We start from the raw sequence: 27918 nt of genomic DNA, 5'->3' as shown, positions 1-27918 counted from the left end.
TTTCCAAAATTCGAGGACATCAACTGTTCGTTCCCGTTTCGTGGGTCGGTGTCGGTCTCCTCCCTTTTATACACCTCCCCTACTCTTCGCCAAATCCCACTGTCCGTACACAACTCTCCCTCTCTCTCTCTCTCTCTCTCTCTCTCTCTCAGAGATGGAGGCAGTCTAGGGTTTTTGAGCTAAGCGCTCTCTTCCGTACCATAGAAATGGCCTCTGCAAAACCCTAGCCAAGCCAATAATCCCCATTTCTGTACCATTATTTTAATTTTCAAATCTACAATAAATTTCTTCGACGGCGATATGGGAGGTGCTAATAATAACGGCGACGAGGCATCAATGGCAGGCGGCGGCGGCGGCGGAGCCCAGCAGGCGGGTTTGGCTCCGGCGCCAGCACCGTTATCTAACTCGAACGCGCCGCCGCCGTTTCTGAGCAAGACGTACGACATGGTGGACGACCCGGCTACCGACCAGGTTGTGTCGTGGAGCCCCACCAACAACAGCTTCGTGGTTTGGAACCCGCCGGAGTTTGCTAGGGACCTTCTGCCCAAGTACTTCAAGCACAATAACTTCTCCAGCTTTGTGAGGCAGTTGAACACCTATGTATGGCACTCTCTCTCTCTCTCTCTCTCTCTCTGTCTTTTCTACTCATGGTTTATGCTTTTATTGGTTTAGGGTTTATTGGTGATTGATTTGTTTCAATGGTTGATGGAAACACAGATTGATCTTATCTGTGGAGTGTGATATATGGTTTACTGAAATGTAAATCGTTTAGATTGTGTGGTTAATGGGAATGCTCAAGATTGGAAAAGGAAAAAGATAGTGTGTCAGTGGCAATCTTGAGATAGTAGTGTAGTTGAGTGGCAATTCTGAAATGCTTTGCACTCACTTTGTCAATACTGATTGTTCTAGGGGTGAATGGCTTAAAATCTCCGATTTGGTCCCTCAGAAATTTGAGGGATACTTGAAATGTTAGGAACTCGCGTTTTAGCAAAGTACTTGTTTTTGGAGTTGAAAGCTTTTGGTTTTGGTTTTTTCTTTTGCTTTCTTTTTTGCGACTATGCATATGTTAGAAGGGTGGAAAAAAGTTGTGCTCCAAAGGTAATTTAGATTCAAAACACTTCAAGTTGCAAATAGGTTTGAGAATATTATGAAGGATTATTATTCTTCGACTGTGTTGAATAGAGGTAGAAGGACCACTTGATCAGGTGGTATCTTCGAGCAGGTAGAATGTTGTTTGGGGGTTGGTAATTTGGTCATGAAGGAAGAAGACTCTAAATGGGAAGTCTGTTGGTAGAGATTTCCTTGAGAGAGAGAGATTCTTTATGGTATACTGTTAGCATTTTATGGAGTGAAAAAAGGGCAGGGATTGTTATACGAAGCGAACAAGAATTATTTTTATGGTTGTTTCCTGATGTACAAAGCTTCTTGATGAGAACATCAAAATTTTGATTTGAGGAAAAGTGAGGGGAAAAAGAAACAGGGTGTTTAAGACTCGAAGAAACTGGGTGGAGAGTGGGATCTGGGGTTCAATACCAATTGACTGTGTGTGTTTAATTCACCAAGCATAATAGAGTAGCCGGTGCATGCTGATTCGTCCCTACGTCTGGATATGTCTTTAAGCACTCTTTTCCATGAGCTTCTCACTGCCTTACACAACATGTTCTATACCCTAAACCATAAACCCGAATTTTTAAGCGCAATGTTGCATAAAAGTTTGACTATGGACCAACAAATACCACTCAAAAGCTGCTTGAAACTTTTGATATGTGAGATAAGATATTTCAGGATTCTTATTTACATTACAAATCTTGTTTGGGAGATGGTTGCTTTTATTTGGTTTTATGTTTTGATTGTGCTATATGGTTTTCTCTGGTAAAGTTGTGTGGGGTATGTGGGCTTGCATCAAAGACATGCTTAGAAAGAACTGGTAGAGAAGGTCTCCGTAGCTACTCATTGTTTATTTTGGCTGAGCCACATTTCGAATGATATTCTGTAAAGGTACTAGTTATAAGTTATGTGAACTCTGCATATGAAATTGCTTGAATAGAGAATCAAAGATGCTAAACTTGAGTAACTCTGCATATGAAATTGCTTGAATAGAGAATCAAAGATGCTAAACTTGAGTATAGTGTGGTATCAATGTGAAGACTTTTTGGTGGTTATGGGGAGTGTACTTGTTGAGTGGTGTCACTAGTAACTTAGACTCTGGGTATAAGCACACTATTGGTTCCTAACATGTACAAGGTGCCCATGTGGTGAGTCGGAGGAAGTGCTACTGCATAGGAAGAACTAAGGATGTGAAGTTATTTTTTAAACCTTTGTTGATTTTCACCTCTCGGTGGACTTGAAAAATTGGATTGGGACTGAAATTTGGGTAGGCTTCACATGATAGATGAGTTGTATTTTTAGCTTTTCCGACTGTAATCATTTACAGTTAATCCTTTGTCATTTTATTTTTGTTACTGTTCCCAATTATAAATGTTTTAGTTGAGTTGAGAAGATTCAAATTTTGTACTTTGGGGCTGCTCTGACCACTTGGGGACCTCTTTTACTATCTCTGAGACCACTGGGTGACCTATTTTACTATCACGAATGAAATGGGACAAGCATTGCAAGGACAGATTCTACAGTAAACATTGCTTTGAGCCGGGTAGTGTTGTAATGGTTTACATGTTTTGGTTGTGGACTGGGTAATAATTGTTTAGTTATACACTTCTGGATGTATTGGGGGTGAAAAAACTAGTTTTCCAGGAATGTTGATGCAGAGAAGCTCCCAAATGTTGGGCTTCAGTTGAGTGACAGTCCCTGCAGTTTCTTGGTGAGCTAGGTTGTGAACCTTTCTGAATGTGCTTACTTTTTTGTTGTTGTTGGGAATACGTTAATTGGCTTAAGATAAGTCTCTTGAACTCCATTGATCAACTATGTAGTCGTTTTTCTTATAAGTGGGTAGATAATTGATCCATTTTTCTTCATCAATGTTTTCCTGCCTGCTTGTCCTGATATTGTTTTTGTTTCTTTCATTGTTTTGCTGAATCATGCATTTTTTCCTTTAATTTTCATTATGTTGATTGAACCCCTCCTTCATTTTGGTTCAAACAGGGATTTAGGAAGGTTGACCCAGACCGCTGGGAATTTGCAAATGAGGGCTTTTTGAGGGGTCAGAAGCATCTCCTTAAGAGTATCAACCGGCGAAAACCTGCGCATGGACATAGTCATCAACAGCCACAGCCATCACAAGGACAGAATTCAGTGGCTGCGTGTGTAGAGGTTGGGAAGTTTGGCCTTGAGGAAGAGGTTGAGAGGCTAAAAAGGGACAAGAATGTGCTTATGCAGGAACTTATCAAGTTGAGGCAGCAGCAACAGTCTACTGATAACCAGCTGCAAGCAATGGTGCAACGTCTTCAGGGTATGGAACAGCGGCAGCAACAGATGATGTCATTCCTTGCAAAGGCTGTGCAGAGCCCAAGTTTCTTGACTCAGTTTGTACAGCAGCAGAATGAGAGCAATAGGCGCATAATTGAAGTCAACAAAAAACGGAGGCTCAAGCAGGATGAGGGCGGGCACTCTGGTACTCCTGATGGACAGATTGTGAAGTATCAGCCTCCGGTGAATGAAGCAGCAAAGGCAATGCTCAGGCAGATTATGACAACAGATACTTCTTCTTCCCAGCTGGAATCTTTTAATGACAGCCCTGATAACTTCCTGATTGGCAATGGCTCATCATCATCATCCAGTTTAATAGACAGTGGGAGCTCTTCAAGCCGTGCGTCAGGAGTGACCCTTCAAGAGGTCCCACTGATTTCAGGGCCTGGTTCGTCATCTGCAATTTCAGAAGTACAATCTTCTCTACGGGCTGCAAACTCTGGAACAGTTACAGGAGCTCCATTCTCAGATATAAATGCCCTCGTTGGAGCACAAGAGGCACAATCAATCCCTATTTCTCAGGCAGGTGTAATCATCCCTGAGCTTTCTCAAATACCGGAAATGGTACCTGAAAGTTTAGTTGATTTTCCTGAAGAAAACATGGCACCTGATGCGGGTGTTGGATTTATTGAAAACATGGCATCTGACGCAGGTGATGGATTTATCGGCGACATATTGGGATTGGATGGGTCAATGCCCATAGACATTGATAGTATTCCTCCTGATCCTGACATAGAAGCATTGCTAAAGAATTGGGATCAATTTTTACAAAGTCCAGAACCAGATGAAATGGATTCTACTTCTGCAGAAGGAGGAGTGCCCATGGGAAATGAAGAGCAGCCGTCAACAGGGAATGGATGGAACAAAACCCAGCATAATATGGATAACCTTACTGAAAAAATGGGACTTCTTACATCAGATACCAAAGGGGTTTGATCTTGTTTACCTAATGTACATTAGTCTCACACTTGAAGCTAAACCCCGAACCCTGGAGACGGAGACAGAGACATACTACTAATGATCATATTAATCTCATGTCCCCTTAAGCAGAGCAGCTATAACTTCTGTATCAGTTTAAATTGGCTTTATTTTGCACATATGGAAGGGGACCTGAGGTTTAGTTTCAATTTTAGTTCTACCTCCCTTTTGGTTTTGATTTTTCTCTGCTTGTCAGTGTTGAATGAACTCCAAAAAGGACAAAGATGGTTTGTACAGGTTGATGTCCTGCTGCAGTTAGAGTTAGAGACAGCCTTTGATCTGAAAGAATTGCTTCCTAATGGATGCTTGTTTCTTAAAAGCTTTATACTAATTTCCCCCTTTTATACATTTACTCAAATTCTCACATGCTTTTTCCTTTCCTAGAAATTATTATCGCATCCTTTCCTTAATTGTGTTTAGCAGCCTTGGATGAGAAATTTAAATTTGATTTGTAGGTAGATAAACCGTTAATCGCGTGTCGGCCATAAAATAATGGATTAGTAGTCCATGGCTTTCCCTTCCATATTGGATCCATCTGATCTTGAAAACTTGATGTCTAGAGATCCCGCTACCATATGCCCTTGTCTCTCTGCTTTGTATGAAGCATTTTTGCTTACCACTTTAACTCAAGGTGTACTCTCACCACCCTTTCTAGGTGACACATGTCCATGGGTTTAACTATAGTTGACTCTTTATTTTCTATTTGTTTGATGACATTATTATGAGAGGGATATAATGCTTTAATAAGACCACTTCCACCGCGCAGGGTTTACCCAGGCAGGAGGGGGCCCAAGGGCCAAAATGCAACTCCAACGTGCCAAGTCCAACCCAGGCAAGCCCACTGGCAAGAGAAGCCCGCCCTTGCACTTGAGGGCTGCTGATGTCAGCAGTGTTGAAATCAAATGTTTTTACCGTTGGCACGTGTAATCCATGAGCCAATGGTAAAAAAATTTCCGCTCGCTGACGTCATGCCCTGACAAGCTTCAATGAAAAGAAGCCATGTGGCGCTTCCCGAACGCTCGGATCAAATTTTTTTGAGAAATCCGACGAATGTGATTTTTTTTGGCTAAAAACATTGCAAAAATTTTTGAAATTTTTTATAAAAAAATATCAAAAAATTCTGGATTTTTTTCCCTATAAATACCTAACAATATTATTCACTTTCCACACCAAATCTTCATACAAATTCTTCTCCTTCCAATATTTTTTACTTTCCACTCAAATATTTCTACTACTTTCCATTTGTATCAAAAAACAAATGGCCTCTTCCATCGAAGTCGGAGGCGCGTGGACAACTCAGGAAGATATTTAGTTGTGTGAGTATTGGGTAAAAGTTGGTCATTGCCCGATCACGAGCAATGAGATGAAGTTCTCTCATATGTGGAGAAAAATTCATGGAGAATTTTGTGAAAGATCAGGTTCGCCTTGGACGGAAATGGTCTTGGCTAGTAGGTGGAAAATTTTAAATAAAGAGTTAGAGAAATTGAGAGATGCTTTAGCAAAAGCGAGGGAGAAGTTCGAAGAGGTCAAAATCTTAGCAACAAGGTAACAAATTTCTAATTGCCATTTTATTCAATTTAATATTAGTGCATTTCCATTTTTTTTTTTAATAGATTATTCAAGCACAATTGTGGTTCAGTGCCATTGGGAAAGGCAAAAAATGTTTTAACTATCACCAATGTTGGGATGTTGTGAAGAATTTTTCGAGATTCAAAATTATTTGCACGGGTCCGACGGTTGTGTTGAATGAGACACCGCTCCACGATTCACCATTGGACGCCCCAATGAATCAAGACTCACCAATCCAACGTGAGCCGAGGCCTATTGGGAGAAAGACGACAAATGCCAAGAGAGGGAGCACTTCGAACACTGAATGTGTAAAATTTTTGGAGCAAATTGCTAAGAACAGCGCACTGAGAATTGAGAGACTTGAAAAGAGAAGAAAATGACAAGGCACGATATGAAGCATATGCAATTGAAAGGCAGCAAGCACAAGAACAAGACATGGAGGACAGAGAGATAAAAATCATGGCCATGGATACGAGTCATATGTCAACTGAAACAAAGTCCTATTAGAAGCTAAAACGAAGGGATGTTATGAGAATAAAGCTTTTCCATGACGATGGACCTAGCAACATGGATTGGTTAAATGATCAAAACCATTAGGTTGTTTTGAAAGAGTTGCCATATCTATTAATTTGTTGTATTGTTTCTCTTTTATTGAATAAAGAAAGCATTAAATAATATAGCTATTTATTAAAAACATTTCATACATCAAAACAAACCTTAACTCATTACAAACCACACACAAAACAAAGCATAATTAAAAAACAAAGCATCAAACTTGACTTCATCCACCATGATTGCTTTTCATCGCCCATAAGTGCTTGATCAAATCAACTTGACGTCTCTCGTGAATATAAGAAGATTGCATTTTCTGATAACGGTCAATCATAGGGTTGTTGTATCGACCATCCCTAATCAACGGTTCGTGCTCCAGTGGTTGTCCATTTGCACCCACGGGCCGTTCATAAATTCTTGTCAATGCCTCGTTCATGGGATCGAGTTCAAACATCTCTGGGGCATTATAATCATACTCATCCTCCACAATCATATTATGGAGGATGATGCAAGTCATCATAATGCTTTGAAGCACTTCTTCATCAAACATACGAGCAGCACCCCTAATAATTGCCCAACAAGCTTGCAGAATACCAAAACACCTTTCCACATCTTTCTTATAACCCTCTTGATGGGCAGTAAAGCTTTTTTCCTTCTCCAATTGGGGATTCAGAATTGTTCTGACGAATGTCGTCCACCTCAGATAAATTTCGTTGGCTAGGTAGTACCCACTCGAGTATACAGTATTGTTGATTTGATACGTGATCTGGGGGGAATGACCTCTCAAGACATCATTGAATACCAGGGATTGACCAAGCTCGTTGAGGTCGTTTTGAGATCTAGCAACTCCGAAAAAAGCATGCCAAACCTAGGTATCGAATGATGCAACGACCTCCAGAATTATACTTTTTTGGCCCTTCCTATTCCCATAATCTCCTTGCCAAGCAGTTGGGCAATTCTTCCACTGCCAGTGCATGCAGTCGATGCTTCCAATCATGCCTGGAAAACCTTGAGCCTAGGCTTTTCATAGAAGCCTTCAGAGGTCCCTAGGCATAGGTTTGCGGAGGTAATCTCTCGTGTAGAGAGTTTCGATTGCATCACAAAATCTGACCAATCACTCTAAGATAGTTGATTTCCCATCCTAGCAATCTCATCCACCTGGTCTGCAGATGCCTCATAAGCAAGCATCCACAAAGCAGCTGTAAGTTTTTGCTTTTGAAGAAGACCCAAAACCCCAAGAGCATCGTACTTCTGAACGAAGTATGTGTCATAATTGCAAACATCATGCATGATTTTTTTGGAACAAATGGGGCTGCATTCTATATCTCCCTCAAAAATCAAAAATAGAATACAAAGAATTTGGGATAAAGTAATCTTCCAAGAGATTCTTACACCGAGAGTGCCTATGTCTGTCCACATTCGGGGCACAACCACGATGGTGTTGCCTTGATTGATTGAGCATACCCACCGCTAAAACAACTTCTTCCTCCTCTTTATCCAACTCACGATCTTCTTCAGCACGTCTGGGCCTGATTTCTTCATCTTCTCGCTGTTGCCTCTCCAACACTCTCCTCAAGTTAGATATTGAGAGTAGAATGTGTTTTGTAAAACTGAGAAATGAAAGGATAGAGAAGATATGGTGTGAGAGGTCTGAGTTGGGGTGTAGTTATATAGAGGAATTTAGAAGATAGAGATGACACGTGGTGCAATTTTAGAAGCTGAAAATATTATCTAAAATCTAATATTAGAATTTTATAATAAATATCAACGCGTGGCAACCGAGAATCTTATCCAAAAATCTTATCTGAAATTTGAGATCTGAATGTTATAACAAAATATGGACACGTGACAACCGAAAATTTTATCCTAAAATTTTATCCTAAAATGTTATCCGAAAATGTTATTTGAAATTTTAGGTGAGAATTTTAGAATAAATAGTTACGCGTGGCAACCGAAAATCTTATCAAAATTAATGGTTTAAGTATAAAAAATAGAAAATAAATTAAAGTGAATAGTAATTGCCTTTGTCCTTGCCCTTTGGGGTGGAAAAAAAAAAAGGCAAGGGCTGCCACTATTCACATGAATAGTGATAAACATTGCCTTGCCTTTGTCTTGCCCTTGCCCTTGCCCTTGCCCTTTGGGGTGGAAGTGCTCTAAGATTTTTCCTGATTTACCCTTATTCTATTAATTAACCCAACAAACTTTCCACTTTTCTATTAATTACCAATGAAGCAAATAACAACCCAAATAATTAACAACAGCAGGACGATCATTACTCAAAAAATAATTGATTCATTCAACACTGCTGAACACTTTGACAAAAATCAAATCAAATACTAAGAGTCCATAACCCAAAAAAAAATAAATCAATTACTAAGAGGCTTTAATCCTATGATTAATAGGAGGCTTTAATCCTTTGATTAATAGGAGACTTTAATCCGAATTGAACCTAACTAAATCAAATACTTTTTTAATTTTTTTTAATTTTATGAAATGGGGGTGATAAACCCCAACAAACAACTACACTTTAGCAAGGGAAATCTGACTAACGAGAGACCCCTAAAAGGTCATCAACTAGAGCATCATTTGCCCACACATGAGCATTATCAAAATAGCAAATGCCTAAGGCCCAGTTTGGGATTGCTGTCACTTTTAAAAAAAAGTTGCTTATACTGTGCTTTGAAAATAATTAGCTGTAAAGTAAAGCAGCTCCATGTTTGATAAACAATATTTTTAAAGTGCTGTTAGTACAAAAAGTAGTGTCAAAACCGTTTGGTAAATTTTAATATAAAATTGTTGTAACTGTGAATAATGACTAAAATAAACATGATGTTAAAAGTGTTATGTACTAATCATGTGGTGGTAGTGGTAGTGATGGAGTGGAGGTGGTGGTGGTGATGAATGTGGAGTTGGTGGTTATGGTGGTGGTGGTGGTGGTGGGGATGGTGGTGGTGGTGGTGGTTGTGGTGGTGGTGGTGGAAATGGAGGAGGTGGTGGTGGAGGTGGTGGAGGAGGTGGTGGTGTCGGAGGATGAGGAGGAGGAGGATGTGGTGGTGGCGGTGGAGGTAGTGAATGTGGTGGTGCAAGTAGTGGAGTTGGATGAGGAAGTGGATGTGGTGGTGCTTTTAAAATGAATGATTGTATTTTGGGAATCAAAAAAATTCATTAAAGGTTCATCTCTGCTTCTTTTGAAAGCAGCTTTGAAAAGCAACCCAGACCCTGCTTTTAAAAGCTGCCGTCAAAAGGCCACTACTTTTAAAATATTCGGGATATTTTATTTTTACCAAACACCTTAAACTGCTTAATTTTAAAGTGAAACGGGTTTTTGGAGAAAAAAAGCAATCCCAAATGGGGCCTAAGTCCTCCACCTTGCAAGGTACTCAGCAAGGCCAATCTTTTCCCTATAGATATGCTGAATCAAATACTTTGATTATTTAACAAAAAACAAAAAAAATAAAATTGATAGAACAAAAAAAGAAAAAGAAAAAATACTCTAAAATTATGATAATCTTATATTAGGCCCAAAAGGTTTTCTTAAAATAAAATACTCCAAAGAAAATTATAGAGAGCTAAGTTATGTCATGTATTATGTCCTAGCATTGGACACACGAAAAAAGAACAATTTCATGTTGTTCCTACTATCTTTTCTACGCTGCAAAAACTTGGTCTAATATGTTGGTGGATGTGAAAAACTCAATTGATGAGCTGGTCCTTGAGGTCTTGGTTGATTGTTTTCCTGTAAATTAATCAAACAATTAAAAATAATACCAATGAAACTTAAAACAAAAAAATATAGAAAACTATATGTGTAGTGAATTCAATAAATTAAGATAACAAACCTGTGGAAGTATAAACGAGTAATTGGACAACATTGGATGTATAGCTTGGTATCCAAGTGGGTGATTTGGAATCCTTGAACACTAGAAACAGTTGGAAATCCATACGGAAGATCATGATTATGTTTAGCTACAAATTTTTTCACAACATATTTTCCATCTCGATTAAGTTTATCCCAAGCATTGCTTTACATCCAAATCTTCTTTGTTCTATTTTCTTCTTTGAAGTTGTCTTTTTTCTATAGAAACATTCACAAGAACAACAAAATTCTCTTTTATGTATCCATTCTTGTCCTTATTTACTCTAAGCTTTCTCACACTAAATCCAACACCTCTAGCATATGAATTGTAATATTAATATGCCTCCTGTTCATTATCAAAATTCATGCAAAGTGTTGGAACGTCACCAAATTTTCTTGTGAGCTCTTCAATTTGCTCAGTATGATCCAAGGGATCAAGACTTTCAGAGTCAGAATCTAAGTGTACACAATCAACAGATTCTTCACCATCACTAGAATTTGTAACATGAAATTCATCCTCTTAATGGTCCATGAGGACACTAGCAGTTTGTGCCTGCATATGTATCATATTACTTGATATTCAATGATGCACAAAAGAAAAAAGAGAGAATATTCAATGAATGCTACATCCATAAAGAATTATTAAAAAAAATTTAATATTCAGATTCTTCCACTTCCCATGAAACTGTTGGCATCCCAATCTTAACGAAGATTCGAATTTGGCTTTGACACTCAGAAAACTAAATAAAGCAAAGCAATCACTAAAGTATAAAAAATAAAAAATAAAAAAGCAATACATAGTACTTTAAAAAAAAAAAGTAGCAACATAGATGATACCTATCTTTTGCTTGAACAAAGGAAGTCAGTTTGGAATTATTGGGCAGTGCACTCTTGGAGCTGTTAAGTGCCTGTTTGGCATTGCTTATCTGGGGTGATAAGTGATTTTTAAAAAATTTTGGGAAGCTCACTCTGTTTGGAAAACTATGAAAAAATCACTTGGTGTTAAAAATTGCTGCGAGAGAAAGCTATAAGGGAAAACAACTAATCAGGTGCTTTCATTTTCTAATTATGCAGGAATTAGTTTCAAAGAGGCGTTGAGTTTAATGATTATGAAACAATCATTTTCTGATTATACGGGAATCAGTACCAACAACAATTTTAACAAAAAGTTTATCAAACGTCAAACTGCTTTCTTTCACAGCTGATTTCTCTTCACAGCAAATCTGATAATGATTATTTTCACAACACAGCAATGCCAAAGTGTGGATAATCTAAAAACTATAAATTCTCAATTGAAGGGACTTCTGTGTTTTTATTGGAATAAGAACGTCTGCCTTTTCAGTTTCCATTGTTTTGATTTATTTTTTAAATTAAATTAAGAGTGCTGCTATTTCCACCCACCTTATCTTCCCACCCACCATATAAATTTTAAAATACACAATCCTATTTTTCCACCCACCAATATTCCTAAAATACCCTTTTAATTAGAGTGCTGCTATTTCCACCCACCTGTCCTATTTTCCCACCCACTTATCTTAAAATTTTTAAAAACAAATTTATCCCTCTGCAAAATGAATTTTAAGGACAAATTTAAAACTCTCTCTATTTATTAATATAAGCTTGACACATCATTAAAATTCAATCTAAGGGTTAAAAAAAAAAAGGACACATCAACACTTTTACTTGAGGAAAATAAAACAAAGGGAACCTAATGTCCCGCTTCTTTCTTCAGAAAGGATGAACAGAACCCACCCAAACTCTGAAACTCAAATATCCATTTTTATTGTCTAGTTTCATGCCATATTGAAATCTAATCCCTTTTCCTTTCCTTCCAGACTATAATTTAGAATCTTTAGTTTTTTCTACTTGGCTAATTTGTTTTCAAATCAAACCTAATATACTTCCTTCAAAAACAATAGAACCTTCAACCATATCTAGCGTCAGAACTCAAAAGATAAAGGAATTCCTGATTGAGAGAAATAATTGAAAATAAAATAAAATAAATAGTTTATTTTGAATATCAGAGAGAGAGAAGAAAAGTAACCATTCATGATCATGGGAATCAAAATACAATGGGTTCTATTTGGGTTTTGAGGGTTTATATTTTTTAAGGAAGAGAGGTTTGGGTTGCGGGGGAAGGGAGAGACTTAAGTGGGGATGGGCTAATTGAAGAATTTTTTAATTGTAAAGGAAAATATGAAAATACAATTAATGTTTTTTTATAAATAAATTACTAATGATTAGGAAAGAGAATTTACTAGAATTAATAATTAAAGGGTATTTTAGGAATAATGGTGGGTGGAAAGATAAGTTTGTGTTCTTTCAAATTTACATGGTGGGTGAGAAGATAAGGTGGGTGGAAAAATAGGACAAGGGGGCGGAAATAGCAGCACTCTTTTTAGAATAAGATTAAAGCATTGTTTCTCTCTCATAATAATGTCATCAAACAAATAAAAAATAAAGAGTTAAATATAGTTAAACCCATGGACATGTGTCACCTTTTGGGAAGGGTGGTGAGGGTACACGTATACCTTGGATTAAAGTAGTGAACAAAAATTCACAATTTAATATAATAAGGGTAAAGTGGCAAAATACTTATCATTTAAATACAAAAATTAAAAAGAAATTAAAATTAACACAAACACAAAACTCACTAACGATGTGGGAGTCACCTCCACCTCTCCACCAATATATAAAAGAATAAAAGATTATAAAAATATATATTAATTAAGAAAAAAAAAAGTCTTTGACAACCAAAAAAAAGGCGATTAGGACGTGTGTGAGCGTGTGCCAAGATGCTAGTATAACAAGAAAAGCATACGTGTCGATATAAGTAATTTCACCTCAAAACTAACCACGTTTTACAGGTGCAGATGAGATAAACTTCAGCTGCCCGTTAATTTTGGGATAGCCTAGGCCACTTGTCAGCCCTGCTATGAGTTTGAAAGCAACAAATATTGTAGTTAAACGCACGACCGTCAGATTGACTGATTTCAGTAGATTTGTTAGCATGATTAATTATTTCTCATCCAGTGTAAAACAAAGGAGGATCAAGGAAGAGTGTGTGCATGTGTGCTCATTGATTATCAGCGGTAAATGACATTGGTGAGAGAGAGAAGGCACCAACAAGCACTAAGGCTCTCCCCACCTCCACCGGATGTTACTCCGGTAGCAGCTGATCATTTCAGGCAGCAGAGGACTACTACTCCTACTTCTACTCCTGACTCTCCAGCCAATGTCGAAAACCTCTCTGACCTTGAGAAACTGGAAGTTCTTGGACATGGCAATGGCGGCACTGTTTATAAAGTGTGTCACAAGAAAACCTCAACCATTTACGCGTTGAAAGTCCTCCGTTTCGACCACTATGCCACCGGTATCTTGCAACAAGCAGCGCGTGAGGCGGAGATCCTTAAGCTAGTGGACTCGCCCTATGTCATTAGATGCCATGGGGTTTTTGACAATGGCTTCATGAGTAGTACTAGTGATCACAATGATGGTGGGGGTGATTTGTGTTTTGTGATGGAGTATATGGAAGGAGGCTCGCTGCTCGATGTGCTGCGAGCACGCCAGAGATTGCCTGAGCACGTAATCTCTAGCGTGGCAAAGCGTGTCCTCCAAGGATTGCACTATCTGCATGCCATGCAGATAGTGCATAGGGACATCAAGCCCTCAAACCTGCTCATAAATGGTAGAGGCCATGTGAAAATTGCAGATTTTGGGGTGAGCCATGTTGTGGCAGGTGCCCGTGAGGCATGCGACGCCTACATGGGCACCTACGCGTACATGAGCCCCGAAAGGTTTGATCCAGAGCGGTGGGGTGGTGATAATGCGAATGGGTTTGCCGGTGATGTGTGGTCACTTGGATTGGTGGCGTTGCAATGTCACATGGGTCGTTTCCCACTGATTACTCCTGAGCAGAAACCAGATTGGGCAACTTTAATGTGTGTGATATGCTTCGGAGAGGGGGTGGAGATGCCGGAGACGGCATCCCCGGAGTTTCGGAGTTTCGTTTGGGGATGTGTGGAGAAGGATTGGAGGAAGAGAGCAACTGTTGATGAGCTTCTTGACCACCCTTTTGTCAATAAAACTTGCTGCCCTTCCACTGAAGACTTGGTTGATTATGTTTAATTGCTTTGCTTGCTTTATTAGTTCCTTTTCTTCTTATTGTTCTTTTCTTCTCTTATCTTTCCTTCCACTAGATTTTCAAAAGTTTTAAATAATTTTATCCTATTTTTAAAAGCGAGCTACATTCTCTTTTATCTTCTTTTTTCTACTTCTCTTTTACCTTCTTTTGAAAGTTCAAAAAATTTAAATAAAAAAAAGGGTAAATTTTTAGAAACAACTAAAACTATGTCTTTCACCACTGAAATTTTCTTTTAAAGGTGGGGGAGAACCTGGAATTAAGGTAAAAGAAAATTGTGGCTTGTTTGCTTTTCGCATGATTGTCTAAGTTTTTTATTTTTTGTTGTTCAGGTTTTTTTTTTTCCAACAAATAATACAATAGATTATGGAACACCATGTTGAACTGCCATTGTCATAGTCCAGAATACACTTGCTCAACTTAATATGATGTTATTTGTGTTGATCTTGGGACATACGACTAATCGAACAAGATCACTCCACCGATGGTCTACAATCTACTACACAGACCTCAGCCAGCCACTCCATATATTGTTGATTGGCCAAAAACAAAGTTCCATCACGATTATATGACGTGAAAGCTCTATCGATAGAAGCATTCTAGCCTATTTTGATTTAGTTAGAGAGGAGTGAGTTCTGATTGCAGACTCCCCCGACAACCTCAACGTTATCTCAAGGCTCAAAGGTTTTGGGTGGGGCGGTCTGACCACATCATGGGTGCAACCACTCTCACAATCAATGCAGAGGTCCCTTTCTTGCAAGAGTCGTCGCACAAGGGACCGCCCCACCTAAGACCTACTAAAGGAGACTCTAGTTCACATAAAACGACGGCAACACTCATAAATCTGCTATCTGTTTCTACATATAACACCAAGGCTTTGAAGAAATTCTCTGCTTTCCATGGGCTTCTATGAAGGGTTGAGTCCGAAACCACCCCACCAAACATGCATGAAGTTTTTCCTTCAGCCACAACATTTCTTTTTTTAATTTTTTAATTTTTATACAAGTGATATTTTGGGAGGAGAGAGAGAGAGAAGTTGCAATGCACGCTATTTTATGGATGTTAAATCAAACAGAGACAGAACAAAATGCTTGTCAATCTTGTGCCAAAGCAGCAAATCCAGAAATTCATATCAACATGCTGCTTCTACATCATAACATCATACAAATACATTATCCTTCCTAGCTGAAAATCATTTTGGTGGGGCTAAATTCCAATTATTTGAAATTTCCATATGCTTCTGGAGAAAACCACCTGAGTAAGAGAAAATAACAGCAATTAATCAACTATTTAATTTCACAATACAAATACTGACGAAAGTGAGACCAGTATGAAGATAATGGCATGAGTTCAAATGAGTTAGAAGGCCGAGCAACGTATTTATTTCCGTTATGAAGAAAATTTAAACAAATCAATAAAAACACAGGAAGAACTCTGTCGAAGCTGTTGTAATTTACATGCTATTGTAGCCAACCAAATTTCCTAACACGGGGACATATAACACAGTAGCTTCACCACTGTATGGACTTATGCCTTGCTTATGCTTCTATGACTAAGCATTCTTTTATGGAATACCATGCTTTCTCCCAAGTGGTTTGTTGTGGTTCACTACCTGCTCACATTTCAAAAGAAATGCTAATAGGCACCCCGTGTCTTATGGATTTTCATTATCTCCTCTTCTTGCAGAACAATGGATGCCATCTCATCTAACTTCTATTTAGTTTGAGTATCTCAGAAGGGTGAAGAAAACTATGATGGGAAAGATTTGAGAGTATATCTTCAATTTATTTTATTTCGAGTTGTAACTAGTCAGCTTTATAAGTGCTCGTAAACTCCCCGCCCCCCCCCCCCCCCCCCCCACCCCTCTTCAAATTTTGTTGTGAAGCAAAATCTTCTAACAGCATGAACAAAGACCTTTCAACTATCCCTAGGTAGCATTCTGTTTAGGACTTAGAAGCACAAACTTGGCGCAGGAACAGGAACTGTGTGTGAAAATGACTGTACTTGGAAATTCCTAATTTTGGGGAATCCAAGAAACATGCATAACCAGTTCACCTAAAACTAGTAGAAACCAAAGAGGAAACCACTTAACCAGCATAGACTAATAACAGAACCAGGAAATACAAAACCAGAAAATAATAATATAATCCAAAGCATCTGTAACCTAATACTAAAAGCATCTTTTAAGTTTATGGGAAACACCAAGAATTAAAAACAGTAGTGATTCATGGTAATTTGTAAAAATTTCAATAAAACATTTCATTATGAACCACAAAATGGTACAAAATACTTAAACGTTACAATGTCTTACATTTTGTTTAATAAAAAACATTTATTCCATCAACAAGCACAAATTGGTACTAATGCATTCAGGTAAATTTCTACCAAATTAATTTATATCGCATGTGGATGTGGGCATAATACTCGATAGAAAAAAATTAACTGGGCATGCTGTATGCAAACAGTGAGCCAGATACTAGGATAATTTTCTTCATCAAAAGCTGCATGCATAATCATCCAATGCAGGTAATGCAAATTCTTTACTCCTTATACTAGGGGTGTTCAAATAACTGGTTCCAACTGACCAGGTTGGTTCAGATTCTTTTATTTTATTTTAATAGAGACATTGTATTGAGAAAAAGGAGGATAAGGAAACCACCAAAACAATACAAGAAGGAAAAGACTTAGGAGTGTTGAAGTCTCTCAGGTTGGTTCAGATTCTCAGTATCCTATGGGTTTGTTTCAGTTATATACTTAGGAGTGTGATCAAGTGGGTTAGTTGAATGTTGTGTGGTTCTGAAACAAACAAAACCGCTCCAGTCCGAATATATAAAGAGTGACAAATTTAAGAAACTCCACCAGGGTAGATGGAAGTGCAATCTCCACTAGTAATATTCTGATCAACATTGTAATACTTACGTGTTTGCTAAAGCTTCAATAAACTGAGTGGGAATAGAATCCTACATAGCTTAAGGCAAGAATATCGATGCATGTGTAAATTAACTGTATTTTTGTCCAAGTTGTCATTACATTTAAGCTCTAGTTTTGAACCTTTTAGAAACTAAGAGAAGTATGATCTTCCATGAGTTACCAGCCCTACGAACCTGATATAGATATCTACAATACTCTTTAGTCTTAACTATGGTTTCAGGAGTCTTCTTAACTACTGTGGTGCTAGCATGTCACCAGAAACCGACCATAAAAACCTACTGCAGTTTGAAGCATCAGGAATGAAATGTAGTGTAAAACATCTTGGAGTATGACATTCGTATCAGGCAGGCAGAAAATGCACCGAAAACTATAGACCACAGATCCAATAAGAAAAGAACAAAGGAGCATTATTGTTTTATTTTGTTCTTCAAAATAGTTCAAGAGTTTCATACCAATGACACAAACCCAGGAAAACAAGGCATGATAAAATTCAACATCCAAACATCCAATTATCTTCAACCAAAGGTAGTTTGGGGGTTAAACTAACCTTTTCTTGATATAGGGTTGATACGGTGGCGTGGTCCTTCAAAGATCCAATTATCTTCATCAAGAGATTTAACCACCTTGTTAAGTGCGTCCATCAGATCAGATTTTATAACTGCAATTTAGAAAATAAACACTCATTTCAGATCAAGAATATGCATTGGTAGCCACAGAAGCATAAGAAAAGGCATTCTATAGTACTCATTTATCAAATCTTAATGTTTGTCTAAAATAGGTGCTTGCTTGGTCTATTTCAGTTGATTGATTTCTTACTGCATTCACAAGAACAAAACAAGAAATGATTTTTACATGAAAATTTAACCCAGTCATGTATTTTAAGACTTACACACCTAAAACCAAACTGTAAAGAAAAGTAAGTTCATAAAACATTTGCCATCGTTCCAAAACCTGCCATAAAAAAATTTAATTGATAAAAGTTTAAGCCACCCATCAGAGAATAAAAGCATCTCTCCAAAGCCACACAATTATCACTAGAAGCTCTCTGAAACCCACTTTTATCCATTACCAATAATGCAAAAATGCAAGAACATAGATACACACTAACAACAATAATCACACCAAAAAAAAAAAAGCAATGGTTAAAGAAACAAACCAAGCATTGCCTCTTCTTTGCGATCTTGAATAGAAATCAGATCAATGGGGAAGAAGAAGTCGTCTGTAGACAAAGCAGGATTGCTGCTGCCATTTCGTTCTCCTCTTTCTCCAGCTATTGCTGTTGTTGATATTGAAGAATGTGCTGGTGATGAACTGCTCATCTCTCTCCTTCCTTCTTCAATTGTTATTTTCCTGGAAAATTCACTTTCTCAGACTCACACCAGGAAAATTCCTAAATTTCAATACACTTTCGAATTTGGGTTTATCAGTTTTTGGCTCCCTTCCAAAAGTTTTAATCTTTATCCAACGTTTGACTCGTAAATTACACTTTCGCCCTTAAAACTTTGCCTTAATTACTTCTTCAACCAGCCGAAGCCCCCTTTTTTGGTCGTCCAATTGATTACTTAGAAGATCTGCTGCATAAGTAAAGCTTTAACAGATTCATTTTTCTTTCCCAATCGAAAATTGAAATTGAAATTAGGTTAATGAATTCATAGATGCAAAGTTTCTTCTTGAAAGTGAAAACCATTTTGTTTCGAGATCGTTGCTTGCACCTTTGAGCATTCTCTTTGAGTTGCTTGCTATATTTGTTATGGAAACTCAGAGGCCTCCTCGCCTGCCCAATTCCTTGTTCGTTGGACTTGTCTTGGTATTCTTCTCTGGCATTGGTTTTTGCATCCATTCTTCTGCAGTTTCAAGCGAGGTCAGAGCTTTTTGTTTCTTTTTCCCTTCAAGTTTTACCTATACGTATATAATATAATATCTATGATGTAATTTCATTGCAGTTGTTTCCATTTTCTTGTTCAAGGGTTGCAATTGGTCATTTTCTTATTATGTACAAACAAAGCATGATCTGCCACGCATTTTGTGGGCTGTTTTGCCACTCATATTTAGAAAGCTTCTTGATAGTTTTAGAAATCCCACTTTGGTGTCTAATGACGCGATATTGATTCTGTGGTTAGCAGGTCTCATAGAGTTATGGCCTTGGGTGAGTTATGCATAGAATAAACATGCTTTTGTTTTGTCCTTTTTGTTTCTTTGGTTGGGGTGCTGAAAGACCATTTGGTAGGACAGAAACATTGCAATTGACAATGGTTCATAGCTTGAGTTAGCATTGGGGGAGTACCTCTTATAGTTCATGGTTTGTGTGTGCGTGTGTGTGCAACCCCTCATGCGGAAACTTTGAGTCCTTCTAATTTCTTGTTTCAATGAGACTACTGCTACAGATCTTCATGGTATCCATAACCCGCATGCTGAAATGCTGATCTTTTATTTCTTTTCTTTCTCCTTTTTCTCTTGTCCCTAAAACAGGATGTCACTCAATTATAATCTGGATATGGTCCATAGTTATAGAATTTGGAAGCCTTGATAAAATCAATTCACATTGCCTCTTGTCCAGCTGCTCTAAGATTCGGAGCCATTATGAACTTAAATCCACTACTCCAAAAAAAAAAATATATATATATATATAAAACAAAAGATGAACTAATGAAAGAACTTCCACATCTTGTTTTGGTGGTATGTTCAAATTTCAGACAAGAAAGTAGACCTTTAATCCCTAGCTTGAATCCCATTTCTAGAGTTTGTTTTACACCGATCATCATAGTTACATGAAAGCTCCTATTCATCAACTTTAATCCATATAATCTTCTGCTCCAATCTGATAATTTGCAATGAATGCTTCTTTCTCTGCATAGAGTGGCTGACTTGCCATATGCCCAATGCCATCAATTTGGAAGCTCTCTTCTCTCCAAGGCTCCACTATTTAAGAGTTTGTTAGAGCCTTTGTATCAGCATAAGGCGGATTGTGTTTGGTTGCGATCTGGAAATCTTTGAAATGATAGCATTTCTGCATTAGCAATTAGGATTATCAGTTAAGGGCATGTGCATTCAGCTCACTAGTTTCTTGTTTGGCTCCCACAATCAAAGTACATGAACGATAGTTTGGTGTGCAGAGCCTGCCTGATCCCAAGTCTGAATGCAACCTGAACCCCATTTGAATAATTACCGTCCTGTTATAACCAGAACAACTAATTGATATCAGCAAATTAGCATAGAACTCATCATTGGGAACTTAGGTATGCTACTAAAACTGTAACTCTGAAGCATTTTAAGCTGTTTTCCAGTTGCATCATCAATGATATATCCTAAATAATAATAACAATCTTTTTTGCTGGATATCTGGCATGTTATGTTGTTTGATTGTGAATCAAGACTGCATGTTCACGCATGTTTCCACCGACTCAACAGCCCTGATTCACAATCTAACAACATAACAAGCCAAATTGTCTGACAAAGAAAATTACTCTCTTTACAAATTATAAAATAAGGTCATGAATTTTGATGTCAACAACACTCTAATTTATATTATGGAATTCTGGGATGTCATGAATAATGGAAATTGGTTGAAGTAAAAGCAATGAAAGTTCAACAACATGAAAACTGCACTTAAGGCTAACTAGTAGAAATTGTACTTTGGTCTAACAAGTTCATTAAGGTTGTGATACAAACTTCTTCACCTTATAAGTATTTTTGTCTAGATGAATACATATTTTCCTCTTTGGCAGGAAATACCTATTATAAATACCTAAAGAGAGACTAATTCTTTTTTTCTCCCTCATTTAATTTAATTTTTTGATTTTGTTAGTTTATGTTTTTTCTTTTGATAAGTAAGCACTTGTTTTCATAATTGACAGAAAGTTTACACTATCGTATATTGCAGACTTGATCTTCCTTCTGTAAGATTACTTTAAAGACTTTGATCTGTCACACATATCTTTTAATTTTTCAGGTGGGAAGCTGTGATCCAAACTATGATGATAGTGACTCAAAGATCAGTGCCTTTTGTAGTTTCAAGAAGTATATTATGCAATCTTATTATGAAAAATATGAAAACTTGTTAGATTCAGATTTCCAAGATTTTATAGGACAAGAACTTCCTTTTGGTATGTGTGAGGTGCTTCCCCATGATCTGAATCTTGTGGTAAAACTCTCAATTTTGCATCGGAATCTCATAGGCCATGGTTCTCATCGTCATCTCACTTCATCCATCAGAGTTAATATCAAACCAGAGTCCATATCTGAGTTACCAACTCACCATTGTGAGGTCATAATCATTGAGAGACTGCCATCTGGGGTATTTGCAGATCCATTTGAGCTTCAACATCTCCTTCAGCGTGGTGGTATCTATCCTTCTTGTTTCTCCTCTTATTCTTCCCCCTCTTCCTCCTCAAATGAAAACAAAATATTACCCATAACCTGCTATCCAGGGATATTGCACTGATTTTGTTTCTTGTAATTGAATTTTTCCATGTAATGCAGTATATAGCAATATAGCTGTATTTGGAGATACCAATTTAGAGTCTCCTTCATTTCTTTCCAATCGTTCTGCTGTCGAAGTTCACATGGATATTGGTCATAATCTCTTTTTGAGACACGCTGAAGAGTTTAACATCTACGTAGAGATTCCATTACATGCACGATATCCAGTAAGTGAAAAGGTTATGTGTGGAACTGTAACTGTGTCTGGTTTCCCTTTAGTTATTTATAGTTCGGAAGATTTTTTCATCTATGCTAGTCCTATATTCATTCAGCATTGCATATATGGTTTGAAATAGGGATATGTAAACAAATAGATTATTATTCATGCATACTTGACGAGGACTACGTCCACTGGTATATATACAGAGACCGGTTGGCATTTTCTCATGATTGAAATCTGAGAAGAGCCTTTGTGTGTGCGTTGGACACTGTTTTTGTTTTAAATTTTATTGGGTGTATCATTCTTTTGCGTAGAGAGAACCAGCTGCTATATTCTTTATTTTGTATCATTTTACCTTTGCTTTTCTGGGTGCAGCCTCTTGATGCAAATGGCTATTCGGAGGTCAAGTTTGGTGTACCTGATTTGTTCATGCGTTGCAGTGTTGAGGGAAAGTCACAAGATGAAAGCTGTTTATACAAGGTGTCAGAGATTACTGGTTCTAAATTAACATATGGTACAGTTGTCTGGAAAATACCTTCTGGGATGAAGGTGCATGCTGGAATTGTATCCATTTTCACTTTTGTTGCAGCCTTAGTTTCAGCTATTTTAATTGCTGCTACATCCATATTTTATTCAGACATCAACTCGAGCAAACATTTGAAAGAATCTTAATTCATTAAACAAGTTTGTTGCTTTACAGTTAGCATTTATTTTGTTGTTTTGTTTTCATAATACCAAACTCCCATATTCAATCTATTTTTTGAGTGACTTATTTCCCATTCTCACTTTAATCCTATCATACAACATCAGCGTTTTTATTTTCAATGACAAAATAAAAGATACAAAGATCAATATTCCGTGTATCATATAGAACTTTGAGACAAACACTAGAAGGGAAATTTAAAAACCAAATATTCAGATGAGAGAGTCTTGCTTTGAATAGGTAAATCAATCATTTGTCCTTGACATTAATCCTCTCATACCTACAGATGGGATGCATTTCCTCTGTCTCCTGTAAGGGACATCATATGGACTGGATTAAAAGGGTCAGTCATCCTAAAATTAGGATTCATTTCTTGTCACTAATATTCATTTGTAGCATATCATATCTCAATAGATTAGCGTAATATTTCTACCGAGTGTACATTTCCAGTAGAGCTGGACATTTTAGACCGAAAAACGGCCAATCCAAACTCGGCCATACACCTGACTTCCAACCTCAAAGTTATGTTAGAGAACAATTAGAATATAACCAAATAACAGAATAAAAACAGTATGAAATGTATTCTATATATATATAATCAAATCAATACAGCAATAGAATGAATTACAAAATAAAATACTGATTTGGATAGATGATAGAGTCCTACAGAGTTGCAATGTCCTTTAGATAGTATTTCTCCTTTACCCTTGTGCTTGTAGTTCGATAGGAGTTTGCCCACTAGGATTAAACTATCACAAATCAAAGCCTAAACACTGTGGCTTTGATTTTTGGCGAATAGTGATATGCTTTCTCTCAGGAAGTATTTATGTGTGAGAATGATAATGCAATTCCAAATTCTATGTCTTCTGGTTTGGACGAATTGTCAATATATAGAGGTTTGATACCTCTTCATCCAACAGTTATAATAACTGTTTAAAGAGATTCAAATTTTATATAATGATTTTATTTGAAAACGAATTTCTAATTAATAAAAAGAAATATTAATTAAATTAACCGAGCCCAAGGCCCATCTTTTGACAATTATATATATATATATATTCCAAGCCCAACCCAAGATGAGGTCCAACTTTGCCTCCATAAGGCCCATACCCTATTTAGTATTTCTAAAGTGTTGCTTATAAACCATGAAAGGAAATGACTCACTTTCACTGTGGAACTAAGTGAAAGTGTATTTTCCTATACAAACTCTAACAATTTTTTGGCCCTTAGGGTTTATTGAACTTATAGAAGTGCTATGCCCCAAACCACTATGCCACTGCTTCATTTGTGATAATAGTGTATATTGAAATTATAGAAGTGCTTACAAGTGCAACAAAGTAAGAAAAAATATTTAAAAAAGTGGCTGATATTTGTTGCCGTGACTTGTGGACTAATTAACTTTTCTCGCACACCAAGGATTACCATATTAATTGTAATTGATTTCCCTTTTATTTCTGATTTCCTATTGTAAATAGAATTATGAGTTATTACTTTCATTGGCCTTCAAGGTTTTATTGTACTATAAATATGACCTCCTACAAGGAGAAGAATACACATAAAATTCCCACACACACATATTCTCTCATAGTTTCTCATATTTTAGCATGGTATCAGAGCAACGATCTTGGGATTGCTGACTCTAGTTTCAAACCCTTGCCGCCATGAAGGAGGATGATTTTTTCATTCCTCAGGGAGGTAGTACCATCGACCCCTCCTCTCCTTCTCACTTGACCTTAGCATAAATTAAGTGCTCAGATGGCTTAGTTCCTAAAGATGCAAAACCAGACCCCAACTCTAGCTGAATTGAGTGCTTAGATGGCTTAGTTCCTACGGCTGCAGAACCAGACCCCGAACCCAATCCTGACTCAAGATCTGACGAAGACCCCGATTTCGACCCCGATCTTTGAAGAATTGATTTCTAGAAAGACCCAGATCCAAATTTGTCTCTGATTCCGACCTAGATACTGACTCCGACTCAGACTAAGATCCCAACTTCGGGTCAGATTCTGATATGGATTCCTACTCAACCTATATCCTATGCATCTTCTGTTGCAAAGATTACGACTTCCCGACTAATTACCCTGACACATGGACTAGATTGCGCATACTGTGGTGATCCAAGACACACTCGTGAGCCTTGTTTCAAATTGCATGGCTACCATGAATGGTGGGATACTCTTAAAGATCGAACACAACACGACACTACTAGTAATGGTACTGGCTATGCATTCCATACTTCAGATAAGAGTAATTCCACAAGCTGGATAATTAATTTTGGTGCAACTGATCATATGACGTTTGATCCTAATGATTTTTTAAATACTACCCAACCCATAAGAATTTGTATTACTAATGCCAATGGAGTTACTTATCTTGTGACAGGGGTTGGCACTGTTGCTCTCTTATCCTCTCACTCATTGTCTAATACTTTAATCGTTCCATTTTTGTCCAATAAATTGATGTTCGTTGGTCAGATTACTGAACAATTGAATTGTTGTATACTAATTTACCCAAGTTTTTGTTTGCTTCAAGATATTCACACTAAGGAGATTCTTGGTCAAGGTACTAAGTGAGAGGGGCTCTATTATGTGGATGACTTTAGTCTTGGCATGGCTAACAATGTGACGCATCCCTCTAATAGAAAACAAAAGCAAATCTGGTTGTGGCACCATTGATTGGGACATCCGTCTTTTAGTTATATGAAGCATCTTCTGCCAAATTTATTCTTAGATTTCAAGGACTTCGACTTCAAATATGACACATGTATTTTTTCCAAGAGTCACCGTGTGCCCTATCTGTTGAGTATGAGCAAGTGTACTACTCTGTTTACGTTAATTCACTATGATGTCTAGGGACCCTCCCTTATCACTATTCCTTCTGGCATTCGATGGTTTATCACATTCATAGATGATTATACACGGATGACATGGATTTTTTTTTTTTTTTAGTCAACTGACATGGCTTTATTTGATAAAGAATAAAAATGAAGTGCTTTCACTGTTTCAGTTCTTCCACAAACAAATGCAAACTCAGTTCAATGCTCAAATACACATTTTTCACTCAGACAATGGTGGAGAATTTGTCAAGCATGACTTCCCTCCCCTATGTTTTGGTGCTCACACCTCGAATCTTTGGATGTGTTGCCTTTGTTCATCTCCACAAAAATCAACGTAGCAAGCTTGATCCATGCGCTCTTCGTTGTATTTTGGTGGGATATGCCACTCATTAGAAAGGCTATCAATATTATCACCCTTCTACCCGCCGAACTTATGTCACTTTAGATGTGACCTTTCTAGAACCTAAGATGTTCTTCCATGACCCCGCATTCAATTCTACGCTTCAGAGAGAGACACAGAGTGAATAGCAGAATTGGAGCAACTTGGAAAAATAAGAAATTTGTGTATGCACAAAAGCAATCAATTGTCCTACCTTTGACGATCGATCGCCACGAGGTCTGGAGCATGGGTCTTATCTTGACCAAGAAACAATCGATCGTCCAACACCGACGATCGATCGCCCTGAGCTTGGAACGCAATGTTCTTCTCTGCCAGAAACCGATCAATCATCCATTCTCGATGATCGAAAGGTTAACCCCTGCGAAGTTGTTTCTAATTTGAGTCCCACTTCTACAGACAACCTAGAGCAACAAGCTGAAGACCCCCCTCACTCAACAGAACCAATAGACCAATATCCTGAGAATATCTTTGAGGTAGCTACTCCTACTGCACTTATGAATTTAGAGGATAAATCTATTGGATATCAATTACCTTTTATGTAGAATCGTGGGAAGCCACCAAATCGTTATTCACCAGATATTAGCAAGACATCAAAGTATCCAATTGTGAATCATGTATCCATTGAGAAACTGTATGAACCACTCAAGGCTTTTGTGCATAAGTTGTCTGTTATCCATACCCCAACCAAGGTTGCTGAAGCATTGAAAGACCCTAAGTGGGTTGAAGCTATAAAGGAAGAGATGAAAGGTCCTGAGAAAAATTAAAGTTAGACACTAGAACCTTTGCCACAAGGGAAAAGATTCATCGGATAGAGATGGGTGTTTACTATAAAACACAATGCTGATGGATCTATCGAGTGATACAAGGCAAGGCTTGTGGTAAAAGGATACACACAGACCTACGGTATAGACTATGAAGAAACCTTTGCTCCAGTAGCAAAGTTAAACACCGTCATGGTCTTATTGTCCCTTGCAACTAATTTGGATTGGCCACTACACTAGTTTGATGTAAAGAATGCTTTCCTGTATGGAGAACTCATGGAGGAGGCATATATGGACATTCCTCCTGGATATAATACTACTCAGATTGGAACAATATGCAAATTATGAAAGGCATTGTATGGATCGAAATAGTCATCGTGCTTATGGTTTGGACAGTTCACCATGTCGATGAAGGACAATGGTTTCAGGCAGAGTAACTTAGATCATACTATGTTCTTGAAACATCATAAGGGGTAGACAACTGCTTTAATAATCTATGTTGATGATATGATTATTACTGGGAATGATAAATAGGAAATATCTCAGCTACAAGACTATTTGGCTATTAAATTTGAGATGAAGAATCTAGGTGGACTTAAGTATTTCTTGGGGATTGAGATGACCCAATCAACGCAAGGCATATTTCTCTCTCAAACGAAATATGTCTTGAACTTGTTGACAGACACATGAATGCTAGATTGCTAACCATTAGACTATCTTATTGTTCAAAATCATCATCTTGGAGAATACCCGGATCAAGTTCCAACTAACAAAGAAAGATACCAAAGGTTAGTGGGAAGATTGATCTACTTGTCACATACCCGACCAGACATTGCTTATGCGGTGAGCATCGTCAGTCAATTTATGCATTCTCCAAATGAAGACCACATGAATGCAATTCTTCAGAAAATGACTTATGTTCTCAAAACATGGTCATCTGAATATTGATGGGTATTCAGATGTAGATTGGGCATGTAATGTAACACATAGAAGATCCACATCTAGTTACTTCACATTTGTGGGAGGTAATTTGGTGGCATGGAGGAGCAAAAAACAGAAGGTAGTAGCTCTATCTAGTGTAGAAGCCGAATTCAAAGGTATGACTAAATGAATTTGTGAGCTGCTTTAG

General features: G+C 37.6%; 4 protein-coding genes across 4 annotated transcripts; 3 read left to right on the top strand and 1 right to left on the bottom strand.

Moving 5' to 3' along the window:
- The first annotated feature begins 11 nt into the window (after nt 1-11).
- HSFA1D (heat shock transcription factor A1D) lies at nt 12-4751 on the top strand. The gene is made up of 2 exons (XM_021948545.2): nt 12-600; nt 3100-4751. The coding sequence occupies exons 1-2, from the start codon at nt 301-303 to the stop codon at nt 4357-4359; spliced, it is 1560 nt and encodes a 519-aa protein (XP_021804237.1). The 5' UTR covers nt 12-300; the 3' UTR covers nt 4360-4751.
- An 8723-nt stretch (nt 4752-13474) lies between these two features.
- Nucleotides 13475-14506, top strand: MKK10 (MAP kinase kinase 10). The gene has a single exon (XM_021948503.1). The coding sequence runs from the start codon at nt 13475-13477 to the stop codon at nt 14504-14506; it is 1032 nt and encodes a 343-aa protein (XP_021804195.1).
- A 1039-nt stretch (nt 14507-15545) lies between these two features.
- Nucleotides 15546-18910, bottom strand: SAMBA (valine-tRNA ligase). Its single transcript, XM_021948575.2, has 3 exons — nt 18607-18910; nt 17998-18108; nt 15546-15773 (listed from the first exon to the last, which is right to left on the bottom strand). Exons 1-3 carry the CDS (start codon nt 18767-18769, stop codon nt 15712-15714), a joined length of 336 nt encoding a protein of 111 aa, XP_021804267.1. The 5' UTR covers nt 18770-18910; the 3' UTR covers nt 15546-15711.
- Nucleotides 18911-18987: 77 nt separating this feature from the next.
- Nucleotides 18988-22788, top strand: LOC110748601 (phosphatidylinositol-glycan biosynthesis class X-like protein). The gene is made up of 4 exons (XM_021948566.2): nt 18988-19311; nt 21400-21790; nt 21930-22096; nt 22465-22788. The coding sequence occupies exons 1-4, from the start codon at nt 19201-19203 to the stop codon at nt 22759-22761; spliced, it is 966 nt and encodes a 321-aa protein (XP_021804258.1). The 5' UTR covers nt 18988-19200; the 3' UTR covers nt 22762-22788.
- Nucleotides 22789-27918: the final 5130 nt, after the last annotated feature.

The sequence above is a fragment of the Prunus avium genome, chromosome 5, assembly GCF_965620075.1.
Source record: "Prunus avium chromosome 5, drPruAviu1.hap1.1, whole genome shotgun sequence".
In the NCBI taxonomy this organism is placed as follows: Eukaryota; Viridiplantae; Streptophyta; class Magnoliopsida; order Rosales; family Rosaceae; genus Prunus; species Prunus avium.
Note: the sequence above shows the minus strand (reverse complement) of the source record. Positions and strands in the feature narration are given on the sequence as shown.